Source organism: Mixophyes fleayi, chromosome 8 (assembly GCF_038048845.1).
Source record: "Mixophyes fleayi isolate aMixFle1 chromosome 8, aMixFle1.hap1, whole genome shotgun sequence".
In the NCBI taxonomy this organism is placed as follows: Eukaryota; Metazoa; Chordata; class Amphibia; order Anura; family Limnodynastidae; genus Mixophyes; species Mixophyes fleayi.
Genome location: NC_134409.1, coordinates 130,138,851 through 130,157,200, shown reverse-complemented (window position 1 = coordinate 130,157,200; position 18,350 = coordinate 130,138,851). Strand labels below are relative to the sequence as shown.

The 18,350-nt window shown below is 44.4% G+C and overlaps 1 protein-coding gene across 1 annotated transcript in view; it reads left to right on the top strand.

Moving 5' to 3' along the window:
• The window catches only part of KLHDC8B (kelch domain containing 8B), a 104,247-nt gene extending 87,046 nt beyond the window's left edge, over positions 1-17,201 (top strand). The window contains exons 5-6 of the mRNA XM_075183538.1: positions 756-857; positions 16,375-17,201. Of these exons, the coding sequence (XP_075039639.1) occupies positions 756-857; positions 16,375-16,571 (299 nt within the window). The 3' untranslated portion in view covers positions 16,572-17,201. The remainder of the gene's footprint in view (positions 1-755; positions 858-16,374) is intronic.
• The last annotated feature ends 1,149 nt before the right edge of the window (positions 17,202-18,350 follow it).

The window sequence follows — 18,350 nt, the reverse complement described above, 5'->3', positions numbered from 1 at the left end:
GGGAATTTAGACTGTAAGCTTCAATGGGGCAGGGACTGATGTGAATGAGTTCTCTGTACAGCGCTGCGGAATTAGCGGCGCTATATAGATAGCTCATGATGAAATCTATTTTGTAATCCATATAATTATATATATATGTACACATATCCCCCTGTATTTCTCTTTTTAATATTTACATTTTGTGTTCCAAAGTTGTTTATATCCAACAATGACGGTATATTTGTAAAGGGTAATTTATATCCAACAATGAAGGTATATGTTTAAAGGGCAATTTTGTATCTAAATGTCAGGTGAGTCACAGGTTTGACAGCAGATACTAAAGTAAACAGTGTATAAAAAGTAACATTGCATCATAAAAATAATTGAGGAAAATGAGATTGAAGTAAAGGTTGCGCTATTACCTTCATCTTTATTGTTACCTAACACAAAAGCCCCCTTGACGTACATTTCGTGGTCGGCCGATGACAGCCCCGGCATTGTTAATTCCATACCTTGCAGAGAATAAATCTGTTGCAGACATGACAGCTTTGCCGAAAACTCATCTTCTTGTCATCAGGGCTCTCTGTGATGTTCTCAGCTCTTAACTGTACTCTGTGTTCCTGGTGTTTATTGCCTCCTGATGTGCTCTACAACAAAACTTTTTATTCTTCTGGAAAAAAACAAATTGAAAACTACAGGAATAGCGCTGAGCGTTCAGCTACATTTGTCAGAATAAAAAAACTTTGAAGCGTTTATAAACTGTACGTCTCTTGCAGGGGTCTGGAGCAAACCTGGACGGTCTACGCGGATGAGGGAAAAGAGAGCGGACTTTGTGACGGGGTATTTGGGGGGGCGAGTGGTGGCCGCAGGAGGACTAGGTACGTCTATGTTGATTTCATGTAAATTACAGCATATGGTAATGAAGCATAATGAAAGAAACAAATGATAGACTAATTTCTGATACAGCTTGTCTGATAATTTAGTCTTTGTACCAGCAATCAAGGTTCTGGTATTTCTCAGTTTACTGGCAGGGCCATCAAGAAAAATTTCGGGCCCAGGTAAAGGAACTTGGCAACCCCTCCAAAGCCACTGAAGGGGGTGAGGCCACAACAGGTTTGTGGCACCTCACAATACAGATAGAGGTCTGGGCTCCAGTACTTTGTACATGCCCCCCCCCCCTCCCTCTCGGGGGCCCCTGCTTACTTGGGCTAGTAAATATAAATTGCATCTAATAGGAAAAGGATAAAGCCCACTGATAATTATATATATATAGGCTGTTTAGATATCCACATGTGCTTAATCACCCATGGAAACAATAGTAATTCCAGAATACTTCCTAAGGAACCTTTTTTTTTTGTTTTAATATGTACTAGAATATAAGTCCGCTCACCACAAGTTTTCAGCTCGTACTATATTAAACAACAATAGTATTCCCCAAGGTCATTGGAATATGAAGCTCACTGTGTATTTGGTGGAAGTCCTACTTGCAGCCCTGTGTTTTAATGTGTTAGGTCTGGGCCCCCTGATAGCCAGGGACAAGGGTCTACTGCTCCAAATGTCTCTGTTACAATCTCATACATCCCAAAATGTAGGATCCCGAAAGCGGGATAAAATAAGCCGCGCCATAGATCAGGCCAAACTCCACCCACAAATGGACATATTTGGGTAAATCTCCACCCACTTTCCTGTTAAGCCCCACACCCTTTGTGGCCCACAAAACAGAGTGTCCCGCCAAAATCGAGACAGTTGTGAGGTTTGCACCTAGGTACTTCAGCCTATCCTGTCACTTGGAGCCAGTGATATCATTAAGGAACTTACAGACCAGTGATGTGTAATCACCAGGGTGAAGTTCTACCGTTTGGGTTATTCAGCCCTAGTGCTTACTTAGTAGTCACAGCTATAGATGACTACAGTGTGGTGCCAGCGGAGGTGACATCGATTGTGGCCGTCACTTATCCTGTCAGCAGATATCAACCAGTGTGCAAATCTTTTTGGAGCCCGAATTTGTGCATTGGCGGACATCTTGAATGGAACATAGGGGTCTATGCATCACTAAGATGAGGTACAACTAAATATCCATAGCTGCACATCGCAGTGGTGCATATTTAGGTACCGCTAAGATGCACCATGCTGGGGATATTCTGATAGCCCCGGCGAAGTGACCCCTCTCCTGCTGTCTTTTTTTTTTGCTTACCAGCAGCTGCCGGTGACAGGAGGAAGTGCTGCGCATGCGCACAGCACTTCCACTGCTCCGGATTCTGCAAAGCCAGAGAGGCTTCAGCAGAATCCCATAGGAAATGACAGGTAATGCCATCCTGAGATGGCGTTACCTGTCCGTGCAATGCAAAGCTTATCAAAGCTTCATGCATTGCAAAACAACACAGTCCCCATAGTAAATTATGGGGACTGCTATGCTGCACGGTATCAGCCTAAACGGAGGAGATTTCTATGAATTCTCCTCCGTTAGGCAGTTAATACATACTAAATTTAATTAAAAGATGCGAAAACAGCCGTTTCCGCATCTTTTAAGTAAGTTTTTGCTTCATCCATAGACCCCATAATATTTTAGTCCATGCATGTTGCTTTTACAAACAAACGGACATTTGTACTACTCTTTTAGGATCATGCCACTGACCTTTTAAATTGGCAACACCACCCTACCCAACAACGAGGGCTGCCGCAGGACCTCCAACAGACAAGGAGTATAATTATTGATAATACCGCTAGCTAATGTTTTGCAGCGGAGTGAAAAAGTGTCAAACTACTAATACTGAGGAGATAAGCATCAAGGTTAATGACTGCAGCTCTGCTACAAAGATGTATTTTCCAATAAGAGAATAAAACTACTCTAATGCATATCATAAGATTGATAACCACTATGCCCTTCCTCAATCTATGTATCTATGTTTGCTCAAGATATACCAGACTGCAGTCTAAATTCTTTTATTCTGGCTCACGAAAAATCCAAGATGCCCTCTGATATATCTAATACATCACAGTTACAATTTTCCTAATGCACACTGAAGCATTGACTTCAGAACTCCCAGATTATACAGATAGTATCTACATAAATGTATCTCCTGTGTATTATAAAAAAAAATAGCTTCCATTTTAGACATGAGGTTTAGTTGCAGGAGAAATTGATACATAATTGTTACAATTTTCTCCCATCTCTCAGCTCTTACTCTCCAAATTCCAAGAAATTACTCCGGATTGTCTGGTGGCGAGATATCTATCCACAGTGCTTTCTAAATGACATAATGAATACTTGTCACAGATAAAAATAACAGCGTATGAGATTCAATTAACAAGATAATCTCCTAATTTATCTCAAGACCCATGTTTCCATTTTTAACTGACGGGCTGCAATTAATGACGTGCATTAACTACAGATCTTCGTCTGCATTTAACCTTAATGCACATGACGTTGGCACTAAATATGTCTTTAAAACTACCACACGGCCTGTCTAGTCCACTCAACACAGCAGAAATAACAGCTGCATACTTAGCATGAGTATTAATGTACTACATGATTAGCTTCAAAATGTGTAGACTGATACTGCTTATTGTGAAACTAAATTACGTTGACAATGAACAAATTACTTTCCAAACTTCCAAAGTAGATGTATTAGTTTGCAACTTCTACATAGCATAATCATACAATTCCAATAATTATTTTCTGAATATATGTCTGTTGTTTTTTTTTTACACATTTCCGCAAATGAAGTGAACAGGTTTCACTGTTTATGGTAAATAAAGTGGGTATTAAGAACCTTAGTGGAAAGGATGAATTATTTCGGTCTAGTTTAAATTACAGCCATGGATGTCCTATTGCTATGTTACATTTGTATCACTGGTCAGTGACAAAAGAATTCAGCTTTGTCTTGCTCAGACAGGAAGTAAAAGATACAGATGGAGCAATAGTCTAAAGCAGCGGTTCCCAAAGTGTGCGCCGCGGCTCCCAGGGGTGCCGCGGCGCCCTGTCACAGGGGTGCCGTGGCCAGGAAAAAAAACAAAAAACTTACCAATCCGGCGGCGCCTGGGACCCAGCATTCTCCTCCCTCCTTGCTTCTCACTGAATGTCGGCCGTGACGTCATCACACCCGACATATTCAGTGAGAAGTGGCAGGAGAGAGGAGGATGCTGGGTCCCAGGCGCCGCCGGATTGGTAAGAAGACAGAAGAAATAGAATAAAGAAGGCCAAGTATGGTAAGTAAAGAAATGGAGGGGAAATAGTAAAAGGAAACAGCAATGGAGGGGCAAAAGAATGAAGGAGGGGGCAGAGTGAGGGCGAGGAGGGGCAGATTGAGGATGAAGTGGGGCAGAGTGAGGACGAGGAGGGGCAGAGTGAGGACGAGGAGGGGCAGAGTGATGATGAAGAGGGGCAGAGTGAGGATGAAGAGGGGCAGAGTGAGGGTGAGGAGGGGCAGAGTGAGGATGAAGGGGCACAGAGTGTGAGGATGAAGGAGGGCACAGAGTGTGTGGATGAAGGGGGCACAGAGTGTGTGGATGAAGGAGGGCACAGAGTGTGAGGATGAAGGAGGGCACAGAGTGTGTGGATGATGGAGGGCACAGAATGTGAGGATGAAGGGGGCACAGAGTGTGAGGATGAAGGGGGCACAGAGTGTGTGGATGAAGGAGGGCACAGAGTGTGAGGATGAAGGAGGGCACAGAGTGTGTGGATGATGGAGGGCACAGAATGTGAGGATGAAGGGGGCACAGAGTGTGAGGATGAAGGGGGCACAGAATGTGAGGATGAAGGAGGGCACAGAGTGTGTGGATGAAGGAGGGCACAGAGTGTGAGGATGAAGGGGGCACAGAGTGTGTGGATGAAGAAGGGCACAGAGTTTGTGGATGAGGGGGGCACAGAGTGTGTGGATGAAGGGGGCACAGAGTGTGTGGATGAAGAAGGGCACAGAGTTTGTGGATGAGGGGGGCACAGAGTGTGTGGATGAAGGGGGCACAGAATGTGAGGATGAAGGAGGGCACAGAGTGTGTGGATGAAGGAGGGCACAGAGTGTGTGGATGAAGGAGGGCACAGAGTGTGTGGATGAAGGGGGCACAGAGTGTGTGGATAAAGGGGGCACAGAGTTTGTGGATGAAAGAGGGCACAGAGTGTGTGGATGAAGAAGGAGGGCACAGAGTGTGTGGATGAAGGAGGGCACAGAGTGTGTGGATGAAGAAGGGCACAGATTGTGTGGATGAGGGGGGCACAGAGTGTGTGGATGAAGGGGGCACAGAATGTGAGGATGAAGGAGGGCACAGAGTGTGTGGATGAAGGAGGGCACAGAGTGTGTGGATGAAGGAGGCCACAGAGTGTGTGGATGAAGGGGGCACAGAGTGTGTGGATAAAGGGGGCACAGAGTGTGTGGATGAAGGAGGGCACAGAGTGTGTGGATGAAGAAGGAGGGCACAGAGTGTGTGGATGAAGGAGGGCACAGAGTGTGTGGATGAAGAAGGGCACAGATTGTGTGGTTGAAGGAGGGCACAGAGTGTGTGGATGAGGGGGGCACAGAGTGTGTGGATGAAGGAGGGCACAGAGTGTGTGGATGAGGGGGGCACAGAGTGTGTGGATGAAGGAGGGCACAGAGTGTGTGGATGAAGGAGGGCACAGAGTATGTGGATGAAGGAGGGCACAGAGTGTGTGGATGAAGGAGGGCACAGAGTGTGTGGATGAGGGGGGCACAGAGTGTGTGGATGAAGGAGGGCACAGAGTGTGTGGATGAGGGGGGCACAGAGTGTGTGGATGAAGGAGGGCACAGAGTGTGTGGATGAAGGAGGGCACAGAGTGTGTGGATGAAGGAAGGCACAGAGTGTGTGGATGAAGGGGGCACAGAGTGTGTGGATAAAGGGGGCACAGAGTGTGTGGATGAAGGAGGGCACAGAGTGTGTGGATGAAGAAGGAGGGCACAGAGTGTGTGGATGAAGGAGGGCACAGAGTGTGTGGATGAAGAAGGGCACAGATTGTGTGGATGAAGGAGGGCACAGAGTGTGTGGATGAGGGGGGCACAGAGTGTGTGGATGAAGGAGGGCACAGAGTGTGTGGATGAGGGGGGCACAGAGTGTGTGGATGAAGGAGGGCACAGAGTGTGTGGATGAAGGAGGGCACAGAGTGTGTGGATGAGGGGGGCACAGAGTGTGTGGATGAAGGAGGGCACAGAGTGTGTGGATGAGGGGGGCACAGAGTGTGTGGATGAAGGAGGGCACAGAGTGTGTGGATGAAGGGGGCACAGAGTGTGTGGATGAGGGGGGCACAGAGTGTGTGGATGAAGGAGGGCACAGAGTGTGTGGATGAAGGAGGGCACAGAGTATGTGGATGAAGGAGGGCACAGAGTGTGTGGATGAGGGGGGCACAGAGTGTGTGGATGAAGGAGGGCACAGAGTGTGTGGATGAGGGGGGCACAGAGTGTGTGGATGAAGGGGGCACAGAGTGTGTGGATGAAGAAGGAGGGCACAGAGTGTGTGGATGAAGGAGGGCACAGAGTGTGTGGATGAAGGAGGGCACAGAGTGTGTGGATGAAGGGGGCACAGAGTGTGTGGATAAAGGGGGCACAGAGTGTGTGGATGAAGGAGGGCACAGAGTGTGTGGATGAAGAAGGAGGGCACAGAGTGTGTGGATGAAGGAGGGCACAGAGTGTGTGGATGAAGAAGGGCACAGATTGTGTGGATGAAGGAGGGCACAGAGTGTGTGGATGAGGGGGGCACAGAGTGTGTGGATGAAGGAGGGCACAGAGTGTGTGGATGAGGGGGGCACAGAGTGTGTGGATGAAGGAGGGCACAGAGTGTGTGGATGAAGGAGGGCACAGAGTGTGTGGATGAGGGGGGCACAGAGTGTGTGGATGAAGGAGGGCACAGAGTGTGTGGATGAGGGGGGCACAGAGTGTGTGGATGAAGGAGGGCACAGAGTGTGTGGATGAAGGAGGGCACAGAGTGTGTGGATGAAGGAGGGCACAGAGTGTGTGGATGAAGGGGGCACAGAGTGTGTGGATAAAGGGGGCACAGAGTGTGTGGATGAAGGAAGGCACAGAGTGTGTGGATGAAGAAGGAGGGCACAGAGTGTGTGGATGAAGGGGGCACAGAGTGTGTGGATAAAGGGGGCACAGAGTGTGTGGATGAAGGAGGGCACAGAGTGTGTGGATGAAGAAGGAGGGCACAGAGTGTGTGGATGAAGGAGGGCACAGAATGTGTGGATGAAGGAGGGCACAGAGTGTGTGGATGAAGGAGCACACACAGTGTGTGGATGAAGAAGGAGGGCACAGAGTGTGTGGATGAAGGAGGGCACAGAGTGTGTGGATGAAGAAGGGCACAGATTGTGTGGATGAAGGAGGGCACAGAGTGTGTGGATGAGGGGGGTACAGAGTGTGTGGATGAAGGAGGGCACAGAGTGTGTGGATGAAGGAGGGCACAGAGTGTGTGGATGAAGGGGGCACAGAGTGTGTGGATGAGGGGGGCACAGAGTGTGTGGATGAAGGAGGGCACAGAGTGTGTGGATGAGGGGGGCACAGAGTGTGTGGATGAAGGAGGGCACAGAGTGTGTGGATGAAGAAGGGCACAGATTGTGTGGATGAAGGAGGGCACAGAGTGTGAGGATGAAGGAGGGCACAGAGTGTGTGGATGAAGGAGGGCACAGAGTGTGTGGATGAAGGAGGGCACAGAGTGTGTGGATGAAGGGGGCACAGAGTGTGTGGATGAGGGGGGCACAGAGTGTGTGGATGAAGGAGGGCACAGAGTGTGTGGATGAAGGAGGGCACAGAGTGTGTGGATGAAGGAGGGCACAGAGTGTGTGGATGAAGGAGGGCACAGAGTGTGTGGATGAAGGAGGGCACAGAGTGTGTGGATGAACGGGGCACAGAGTGTGTGGATAAAGGTGGCACAGGGTGTTTGGATGAAGGGGGCACAGAGTGTGTGGATAAAGGTGGCACAGAGTGTGTGGATAAAGGTGGCACAGAGTGTGTGGATAAAGGTGGCACAGGGTGTTTGGATGAAGGGTCACAGTGTGATGATTTTGTACATATTGTTATTTTATTTTGTTTGATCTTATTCCTCTGAATATTAGCTGTAAATTATTCTTTGACAGAAATATAATTTAAAAAAATATATAAAAATATTCTTTTCCCTTGGATTTATGTGTATTATTTTTGCAAACAACTTACTAAGTATTTCTGTCCTGACCTAAATACTTATTACATTATTTTGACCCAACTACTTATAAAACGGGGCTGCTCGGTAATTATTTTGGAGGGGTGCTTTGAAAAAATTATGGAGATTCTAAGGGTGCCGCGAACTGAAAAAGTTTGGGAACCACTGGTCTAAAGACACTTTAATACTTACCTTCACAAAATCAAGCAGATTCAATTCAGCATGAGGAGCCGCCGGTCTTCGCCAATTATGGTAAGAAATCTCCGCCGCTTTAGTCTACGCACCTCAATGGGCCGCCAGGAAAAACCGAGCAGAGATTTCAGCCGAGTAAACATTATGGAAAGGATCATTTATACTAATTTCCTGCAAAGAGCAGAGTAACGCCATGAGGTAGGATACATAGCGTTACGGAGTAATAACTTTTCTCTGCAGGAAGAATATTGTTTGAGTGATACAGTATTATTGCTCCACATTTTCAAAACCCAGCTAGAAACATCTTGTTAGAAGCTGATGAAATCTCTCAGGAGAGAGGAAAAAAGCAGTTCTGAGTTTCCAATTGATTAAATCCCATTCTCGTCATAAAGTCTAAATTCCTAATAGCAGCTGCTGGATTTATTAAGGCAATGTCCCAATTTGTCACAGCATCCCATGCTCCAGTACACTTGTTCACTTCTATAATGTGATAACAGAATATGCAAATAGAATTGGCATCTGTTTTCCTAATTTTCCCCAACAGCAGACAGATAATATTATAGGCTGGCAGAGGCGTTACACTTGAGTGTCGGTACCTTGTGTAAGCGGTTTTCCTGTCAGTAGTAATGTCCATGTGTGTCCACTATTATTATTACCATTTATTTATATAGTGCCACTAATTCCGCAGCGCTGTACAGAGAACTCACTCACATCAGTCCCTGCCCCATTGGAGCTTACAGTCTAAATTCCCTAACATACACACACACACAGATTAGGTTCAATTTGTTAGCAGTCAATTAACCTACCAGTGTGTTTTTGGAATGTGGGAGGAAACTGGAGAACCCGGAGGAAGCCCACGCAAACACGGGGAGAATATACAAACTCCACACAGTAAAGGCCATGGTCAGGAATTGAACTCATAACCCCAGTGCTGTGAGACAGAAGTGCTAACCACTGAGCCACCGTGCTGCCCACTATTGAACTGTATATGTATTTGTATAGGAACATGAGGTTTTCCAGCACAGAAGAGGACTGAATTCAGTTTAAGGAGTAGATTTATCAAACGTTGTAAAAAGGAAACATGGAGGTGTTGCCCACAGCAACCAATCAGATTCTAGCTATCATTTATCCAGTACATTCTAGAACAGGATAGCTAGAATCTGATTGGTTACTATGGGCAACACCTCCACTTTTCCCTTAGACTCAATTTTGGCTGGCAGAGCTGACAAAGATGGTAGGGGTCCCATTATTGCCCAAAATTAAAGCTCTGTGCTGTTCAGTACCTGGAGGGGGTGGGGGCAAAGTGCCATGAACTGTTACGAGCACCGCCGCGACTCACTTACCCACGTCCCGGCCGTCGCTATGGCGACCGGGACGTCACTTCCGCCCATAACCCGGCCGTTGCCGGGGCAACGGATGGACGCTTCAGCGCTGCATCCCGGCGGTGAGTAGCCGGGCGCAGGCGCTTAGTGTATTACTTGCCTGCGGGCTAATTAATTATTAGGTGCAAGGGGGCTGGATATTGCCAGAGCTAGGCTCTGATTGGCTGGGCTTACTATTTAAGGCAATGAGGTCTGCTACCTCATTGCCGGTTATAGCTTCTGTTCCTCAGTCTGCTGACCTGCTTGTTCCTGTTCCTGTCTATTGTATTCTGCTGACCTCTCGTGTATGACCCTTGGCTTTGGATTTGGACTTTGCTTGTGTATCCCGTGACCCTGACCTTTGGCCTGTTACCGTATCTCTTGTTTGCCTGTGACCATTGACCCCGGCTTGTTAACTGGTCTTGCTACCTGCTGCCGGCCCTTGACCTCTGCGTGGACCTCACTCCGCTTGCCTGGGTTCTCCCCAGCCGGTACACACTTCACGACCCTCTGTCAGTCTGCAGCCCAGTCTGTCCCCACCATCAGGGGATCCAGTGAACACCTGATTGGCAGAGTAGACTCCGGGTTGTGTTGTGCCGGCTGGAGGGGTTCCTAACATGAACTGAGTAATATAGAGCAAAGATATGGTCCACAACACATACCAAAAAAATAAAAAGGAGAGGAGTAGGGGTGTTAAAAAATAAGTATAATTACATTAACAGGGATTCGTTTTTATTTTATGGCACGACATATAGAACTCTACTTTGGGCTGAGTTTCATGCATATATACACACTGTAATGTATCGAACAATAGGAAATTAACATATAGATGAATGATACGACACTAATTAAAATAGTTCTACAATGAATAACACATGCTACTGGCTCAGACCGTAATGGAAAGAGAAGATTAATTAAAAGACCTTAGGGCAAGTTTGTTTCATGTGAATGTCTTAATTTTTCACTAGGCAATTGGGAAGTGTCGGATGTTTGCTACTAATAATAATTATATGCGTTTAACACTGAAGTCGCCAGCAGTAGCAGAGACCACTTTCTGCTGACAGGACTCGACACGATTTACAGATCGGCAGAGTTACCAAAGGTCGATGCTGATAAATGACACAATCTCTGTCGGAATCGAGCAGATTCTTGACAACCTGCAGTCTATGGGCTAGATTTACTAAGATGCGGGTTTGAAAAAGTGGAGATGTTGCCTATGGCAACCAATCAGATTCTAGCTGTCATTTATTTATCACTTTCTACAAGTCGACAGCTAGAATCTGATTGGTTGCCATAGGCAACATCCACACTTTTTCAAACCTGCAGCTTAGTAAATCTAGCCACTTTGGGCACTAACCCTATCGGTACCTGCTAATATTTCTCTGCTACAACTGTGCACCGAGTCCTTGAGTTTAACCCTGATCACAGCTGCAAATTATTTCTTGCCTATTCTGTGTAGCGGACCTGGCAGGGTTTTAGCTAAACCTGTGGGGCTACTCCTGATTGAAGTTCACTGCCTACTACTGATTCCCCTGTGTTCTCTATTTCGGGAAGTGATCCCGATTTTCTTTACAGATTTGTCGGCCCTGTACATAATCACAGTTGTTGACCTTCTGCTTACTCCTTACCGCCCCCTACAGGAGATATCATTGTGTTTGCGCTCACTGCGACATGCCAACGCTTATCCCTGTGTAGCCTTCAGCCACTGGGATCTATGATCACTGGCACAAACTTTACTCCCCTTCCTCATTACCGTGTGTAGCAGAGCTCTTCACAGTAACTATAGGAGGAGGAGCTTACTGATCATATCTGTCTGAATGACATTCCACTCCTCATTACATTATCTAGCAGCAATCTTCACAGTGACTTTAGGAGGAGGTGCTTTGCAATTGGGTTATGCATGTATGATATAATTATGGCAGTAAGCAGACCCCCTCCTTTGTCAAAATACAATAAATATATATATATAATAAATATACAATCTCTGGTTTTGTTTCAAAATACAATAAAACAGCTAAGAAAAACATTTTCTAAGTTGTCTGGTGTGCGGCATTACTCAAAGAGATCATCGTTTAACACTACTTAAAAACTGGGCTGATTTTCCCTAATTAGCTGAGTGCATTTACACTCTGAAAGATATTTGGCTAATGATCCTGACAATATGACATTTACACAAAGGACTCATTTGTGAGCAGACAGAATAAACGCTAATTATAAAGGAAGCCGCTAGTGCAAAACTGATCAGGCCAGATTAAGCGAAATTAGGTCAGTCTTTCTGGTCATCCTGTGTCTTTCCCTAAAATCTCATCTTGCTATGGGATCACAGGTAGGCACCGTGTGGCTGCCCTGTTGTTATGGAACTACAAGTCTCAGCTGTCCTGCCAGCAGTACACTGGATTATGAGGACAGCCTCACGCTGTCTATGCCTGATGTAGATGAATCCGAACAGTTACTAAAAAAACTGTTACACGGAAATTTAGATGTTAGGATTCGGCATCTGTAACAGCCACGAGATTCCAGACTAATTAGCAGTAAAAGCCGTGTGAGACGGTCATCGATCAATCACTATCTCTAAACGTTCTTTTCTATTTCTATGAGGAAAATAATGAGTTTTGAAATACTGGTTGGAGTTAGAAACGAAACTTAATTCTCTTCCATTTCTAAAATTTAAATGACCTATTGTAGACTTACAGCCAATGGACAGAGTGTGTTTAGCGCAGAATCACATGGGTGAGATTACTGTTGCTAATAAACATCCAGACAGGAGATAAGGGGGAGAGATTAATAGGACTGATAAGATAAAGGGAATCCACTGAGATAAAATATAACAATCAGGTCACTGGATATAGTTTATTTTTGCATATATTTACCATACTTGCCTACGTTCAGTTGGCGACGTCCAGGAGAAGGGCGTGACTAATGGGTGGAAGGGGGCGGGGCGCCTCGAATCGCGTTATTTTGGCCCCATCCCTACGAGCAAAATGACGTTTTGTCGCGGGGGGGGCCAAAATGATGCAATTCTCAGTGAATCGCGTCATTTTGATAAGGGAATTCCAGGATGCGGGAGAAATGCCAGCTCTCGCGGGAGCCTGGGAGACTGACCCGAATTTCGTGAATCTCCCGGACTTTCTGGGAGAGTTGGCAAGTATATTTACTGGTATGTTTGTGTAGTGAAAACACCCATTTTAGGCAGAGATAGGGCTTCTATTTCAGTTATCGCCGCGCTTTCAGTGGTGAAATTCCCCGCCGGCGCAAAGCTTCACCAGCATCTATCATCATCAGCTATTTATATAGCCAGGGTCAGGTTGCTATTAGGGCCGGGGGGTAGGCTGGCCGGCCGCCCCCCCCCCCCCCGGATGCAAAATACAATACTTTCCACCGCGGCCGCATCTGATGACAGGGGATGCGGCCGCGTCATCAATGACGCGGCCGCCTGTGTGCTCCCCGGCCACGCCTCTCCCAGCCCGCGCCTGTATATAGCGCCACTAGTTCCGCAGCGCTGTACAGAGAACTCACATCAGTCCCTGCCCCATTGGAGCTTACAGTCTAAATTCCCTAACACACACACACACACACAGACAGAGAGAGACTAGGGTCAATTTAATAGCAGCCAATTAACCTACTAGTATGTTTTTGGAGTGTGGGAGGAAACCAGAGCACCCAGAATAAACCCACACAAACACGGGAGAACATAGAAACACCACACAGATAAGGCCATGGTCAAGGATCAAACTCATGACCCCAGTGCTGTGAGGCAGAAGAGCTAACCACTAGCCACCGTGCTGCCCAATTTATCTCATGTCTCCCTATCTATCTCATATGTAATGTTTATCTATCTATCTATCTATATCATATGTAATGTTTATCTATCTATCTATCTATCTATCTATCTATCTCATATCTGTCTATCTATCTATGTATGTCATATCTATGTATGTCATATCTATCTATCTCTATATCCATCTCATATCTATCTATCTATCTATCTCATATCTAATGTTTACCTATCTATCTATCTCATATCTGTCTATTTATCTATCTATCTATCTATGTATGTCATATCTATCTATCTCATATCTATCTATCTCATATCTGTCTATCTATCTATCTCATATCTATCTATCTCATATCTGTCTATCTATCTATCTATCTATCGCATATCTGTCTATCTATCTAGGTATGTCATATCTATCTATCTATCTATCTCATATCTATCTATCTATCTATCTCATATCTATCTATCTGTAGAATGATACTGTGCCTGCTCTGCATACATTGTGTCAGTACCACAGTGTCAGACTGGCAGTGACTCTGTAGTCTCCCCCAGAAGGATCCCAGCAATGATTATGTGTAAAGGTTAGTCCTGTCAATCACAGGCAGGAAAGCAAGCCAAGCCTGCAGGAGATGAGGAGTGGGAGGTGACTGCTTCATCTGTGTAGCTGCAGGTAGAAATATGATGGGGGAAATGTATTATTTATTAATAAAACACAAACTCTGTTACTTGTAAATATTCTTCGCAAAGATGAAAAGAAATAAGCGCTGTGAAATTGCTGCTTTGTATTAATAACATGTAATTAAGTAGCCTATTCCTAGCGGAAAACATGAATAAGATGGGATTGTTGAATAATGAGTGCTGGCCCTATAGATTTCCATAGCAACGGTGATTGTCTAGGAAGCTGCAGGAAGCTGAGACGACGTATAACCATCTAAAGGGAGAACGTTCCATTTTATACACCAGAAATCCTGACCTTTCCTATACAATACACATCATCCTCCTGGCTATAGGTGTCAGTGCCTCTTTGTTCATCTCAAAAGACTTTTAGTGCTCGAATTACTAAGTGCCGCTTAGTCTGCGGTGTGAAATGTCAGCCTTTTCATAGCATTAGCGGAGCAAATTGTTGCCAGATTTGTTATTATAAAGAATTGTTATAATCCTTATGCTGTGCGTCATCTAATGTCCCCCCCACAATGATGTGCAAATCACTGATAATATTTTAATTTCTTCTGCCAATTGGTTGAAATACAACACATCTAAAGAGATATGAGAATTGATGTGGATGAAAATCAGTGGTTCGCTAGTTATTTTATAAAGCGGTAGAGAGTTGACAAAAATTTGCAGAATAGTTTACGACCCCTGGTGATTCAGGCCAATCACGGTACATGGCACAGAAAAAAGGATGGATTAAGAAATATCGTATGTCAATAACATTATAAAAACAGCTTACAGACCCACTGGTATTTATACTTCCAGGAACATTCTAGGGGAAATCTATGAAAGTTACTATATGTGACTATAACCCCCAACATCCTCTCCCCTCCACACCGATCAGCCCAGTAGCAGCAGTTGCATCCGCAGTGAGTGACAGCTGGTAGGGGGCTTGTTGTAAGTTGCTGTAACTAGACTGTAAATCAATTTCCAGTGATGTACTTCTAATTTACTTGGGATGTAACGCATGATGACGAGACCTTTGGCTCAATAGAGACACACCTGTAACACTATCCCCCCCTCGGCCAAGGCACACAAGGACATAAACACAAAGAAAATGTATAAATAACGCAAAATAATGAAAATATTTTTTTTAAAAAAAATGGAGAAAAGAAACCGTATATTGACACATTAAATGGACCAGTTTTTTCTTTTTCTGCTGTCAAATTCTGGACCTCTGTCCGTTTCCTTTTAGTTTTTGCCTAAATCCACACAGAAACTGAGTAATTTCTAGCTCCTTAAATATTTCGGATGACATGACAACCTTCTGGCTCTCACTGACATATCCCCGGAGCGGACAATCATAGAAACATAATTGAAAAGGTTTTAAATGATTTGGTCTTCAATACTAGGCCCTTTATTCAAAAAGCACGAAGACCCAAGAGAAGAATTTTAAAACAATGTGTGTAATGCATACATTTACAAATAACTAACGTACACAGTATGTTCTTACAACCTTCAGTTGTTGCTGTTTGTGGTGTCACTCCAGAACTATCCATAGCAAACACTATCTGCAGGAAAGACCTTCTTTGAGGGATCTTTCACACATGTGCGTTGGAACTTTGGGTAAAACGCGTGAACACTGATGTATTTTAATGTTACGTTTTCTATGTCCTTAACATGCCTTGCAGTTATACCAATCCATTATTCTAGTAGAGTGCATTAATGCATGAGAGATAGGTCATGCCAAATTTAAACACAAGGGGCCTGATTCATTAAGGATCTTAACTTGAGAAACTGCTTATTTCAGTCTCCTGTACAAAACCATGTTACACTGCAAGGGGTGCAAATTAGTATTCTGTTTTGCACATAAGTTAAATACTGCCTGTTTTTTCATGTAACACATAAATATTAACTTTAAATTTCAGTGTACAAATAAGCTATCAAGTATTTGTGTGCTACATGAAAAAACAGTGAGTATTTAACTTTTGTGCAAAACAGAATACTAATTTGCACCCCTTGCATTGTAACATGGTTTTGTCCAGGAGACTGAAATAAGAAGTTTCTCAAGTTAAGATCCTTAATGAATCAGGCCCAAGGTTACAATTTTAGAATGCAGACAAGGAAACAAGCCCAGAACAAACAATTCACCTTATTTTTAATGGAGTTGTCAGGCGTTAGTAGCTGAAAAGCGCATTTAACAGTGTATAGGTGTGAACAAGCCCTGATTGTCCTATGTTAGTGTCTTACTGAGCGAAAAACTGTTTGTCTTTGCAGGAAATCAGCCTTCTCCCTTGAACTCAGTAGAAGGCTTCAACCTGGTGAAGAAGAGATGGGAAATGTTGCCGGCCATGCCCACAGGTCGATGTTCATGCTCAAGCCTTCAGTCCAACGACATGCTGTTCGTGATTGGTGGCGTGGCCCAGGGACCCAGCAGCGCTGTGGAGGCTCTGTGCGTCTTGGAGGATGTTTGAGAAATGACCTTTAATGAACTAAGCCAACAGTGTTGGTAGTGAAATATAAAAAGTGCCTGAACACCTCTTGTTAAGTAGCTCGTAGCCCGACAATGGGGGATTATCGCTATTATCCTCAGCGCTACTTTGTAACAATCAAGTTTAACATGGAGAGGCCATAGTTGACATGAGATGGAAGTCCACCAATGAGGATGGTTTCCTGATGTCTCACGGAACACTGGATATTAACAATCCCGGGTCCGCTGCTTACGGCCATCAATAGTTTCAATCTATAGAATCTGAGGATTACTTTAGGAATGAAATAGAAAGATATATCCCATCAGACTCACAGACGTGGAAGATTATACACCAAGATACAGTATTTCTTATTACCAAAAATAAGGTAGTTGAAAGTAATATTCACTAGCAAGACTGACAATCCGCTACTACTGACAAAAAAACGTTGTCCATGTTGTAGTTCAGTTTTAATGTGATTAAAAGCTTAACAGCATTATGTTTCAGACAACGTGATCGTTCCTAAGGGTCTTTTTATTTTTATGTCGACATTTAGCTTTTCACGGTTGTCTTAAAAACATTGCGTGTATACCTAAATTTCATGCTATAAAGTTGCCACAAGACATAATAATCAAACAGTCTCTTGATCTAATTTTTTGGTTGACGGGCGGTAGAATTAGGTGGTGGCATTGGGCAGGAGGAAGGGTGCCCTTTGTAATTGTGCTTGTCATGCCGTTAAAGATTTCAGATTTTGAATTCTAAATCACAATGGATTCATGAACCTAGAAAGTGCAAATGATGTGAATGGTCCCAGGTGCTGTACGAGAACAATTATAGGGTTTTTTTTTGTTGTTGTTTTTTTTTAAATAAAAGACGTTCATATTGGTAGAAGCCCAAAAAAAAATAAAAGCTTTGTTGGTTGCAAATAGAATATTGCAAGCATTCTACATGACTGAATTTAGTTAAAGTAGCTCTATTAACTACTCACGGTGAAGGCAGCCATTCGGTGGACTGAAACAATATTTGTTATGAAACATCATCATCTTCATCATTTATTTATATAGTGCCAACATATTCCATAGCGGTTTACAATTGGGGACAAACAGAGTAAAGTAATAAACAAACTGGGTAAAACAGACAAAGAGGTGAGAAGGCCCTGCTTACAATCTATGGGACAATGGGAGTTTGACACGAGGCTAAGGCTAAGTCTACATTTTGCATTTCGGCCCAGCCAGGCTGCAAAGGTAAAAGTGACTCATAAGCTAAATGATCCTGTCACACAACAATGTTGGTCAGGGGGTAGTTGTCTTGTGTGAAATTGTGTAACGGGTGGTAATAGGGTAAGGTAGTGAGGTTAAGAGGGTGGTTGAGGAATATTATAAGCTTGTCTGAAGAGGTGGATTTTCAGAGAGCGCTTGAATGCAACCTATCATCGGGAATTATTGATGTTACTTAGGTAACAAAATGGTTGACTTCACTGTGTGTTATGTATACTTTAATGAGTCCAGGAAAAACTAGCCTAACACATTATTTTAACAAATCTGCAGTTCTCAACTCAGAGAGAATTATCGGTAGCAATGGCTATTTCTGTAGACCCCAGCGGCTTAGACACCCTACAGGAATTCTGTTGCTACAGGTAGAGAGAAAATAACAGCAGGCAACCTGATGGGTGACATCCTTGTCCTAACTCATTGCCCGGATTTAGCTGTGCCCTTTCGCAGGCTATTTACTCTGAGTACCCATCATAGGCTGCCACGGTGAATCAGTGATTTTTGTGTCTCTTGT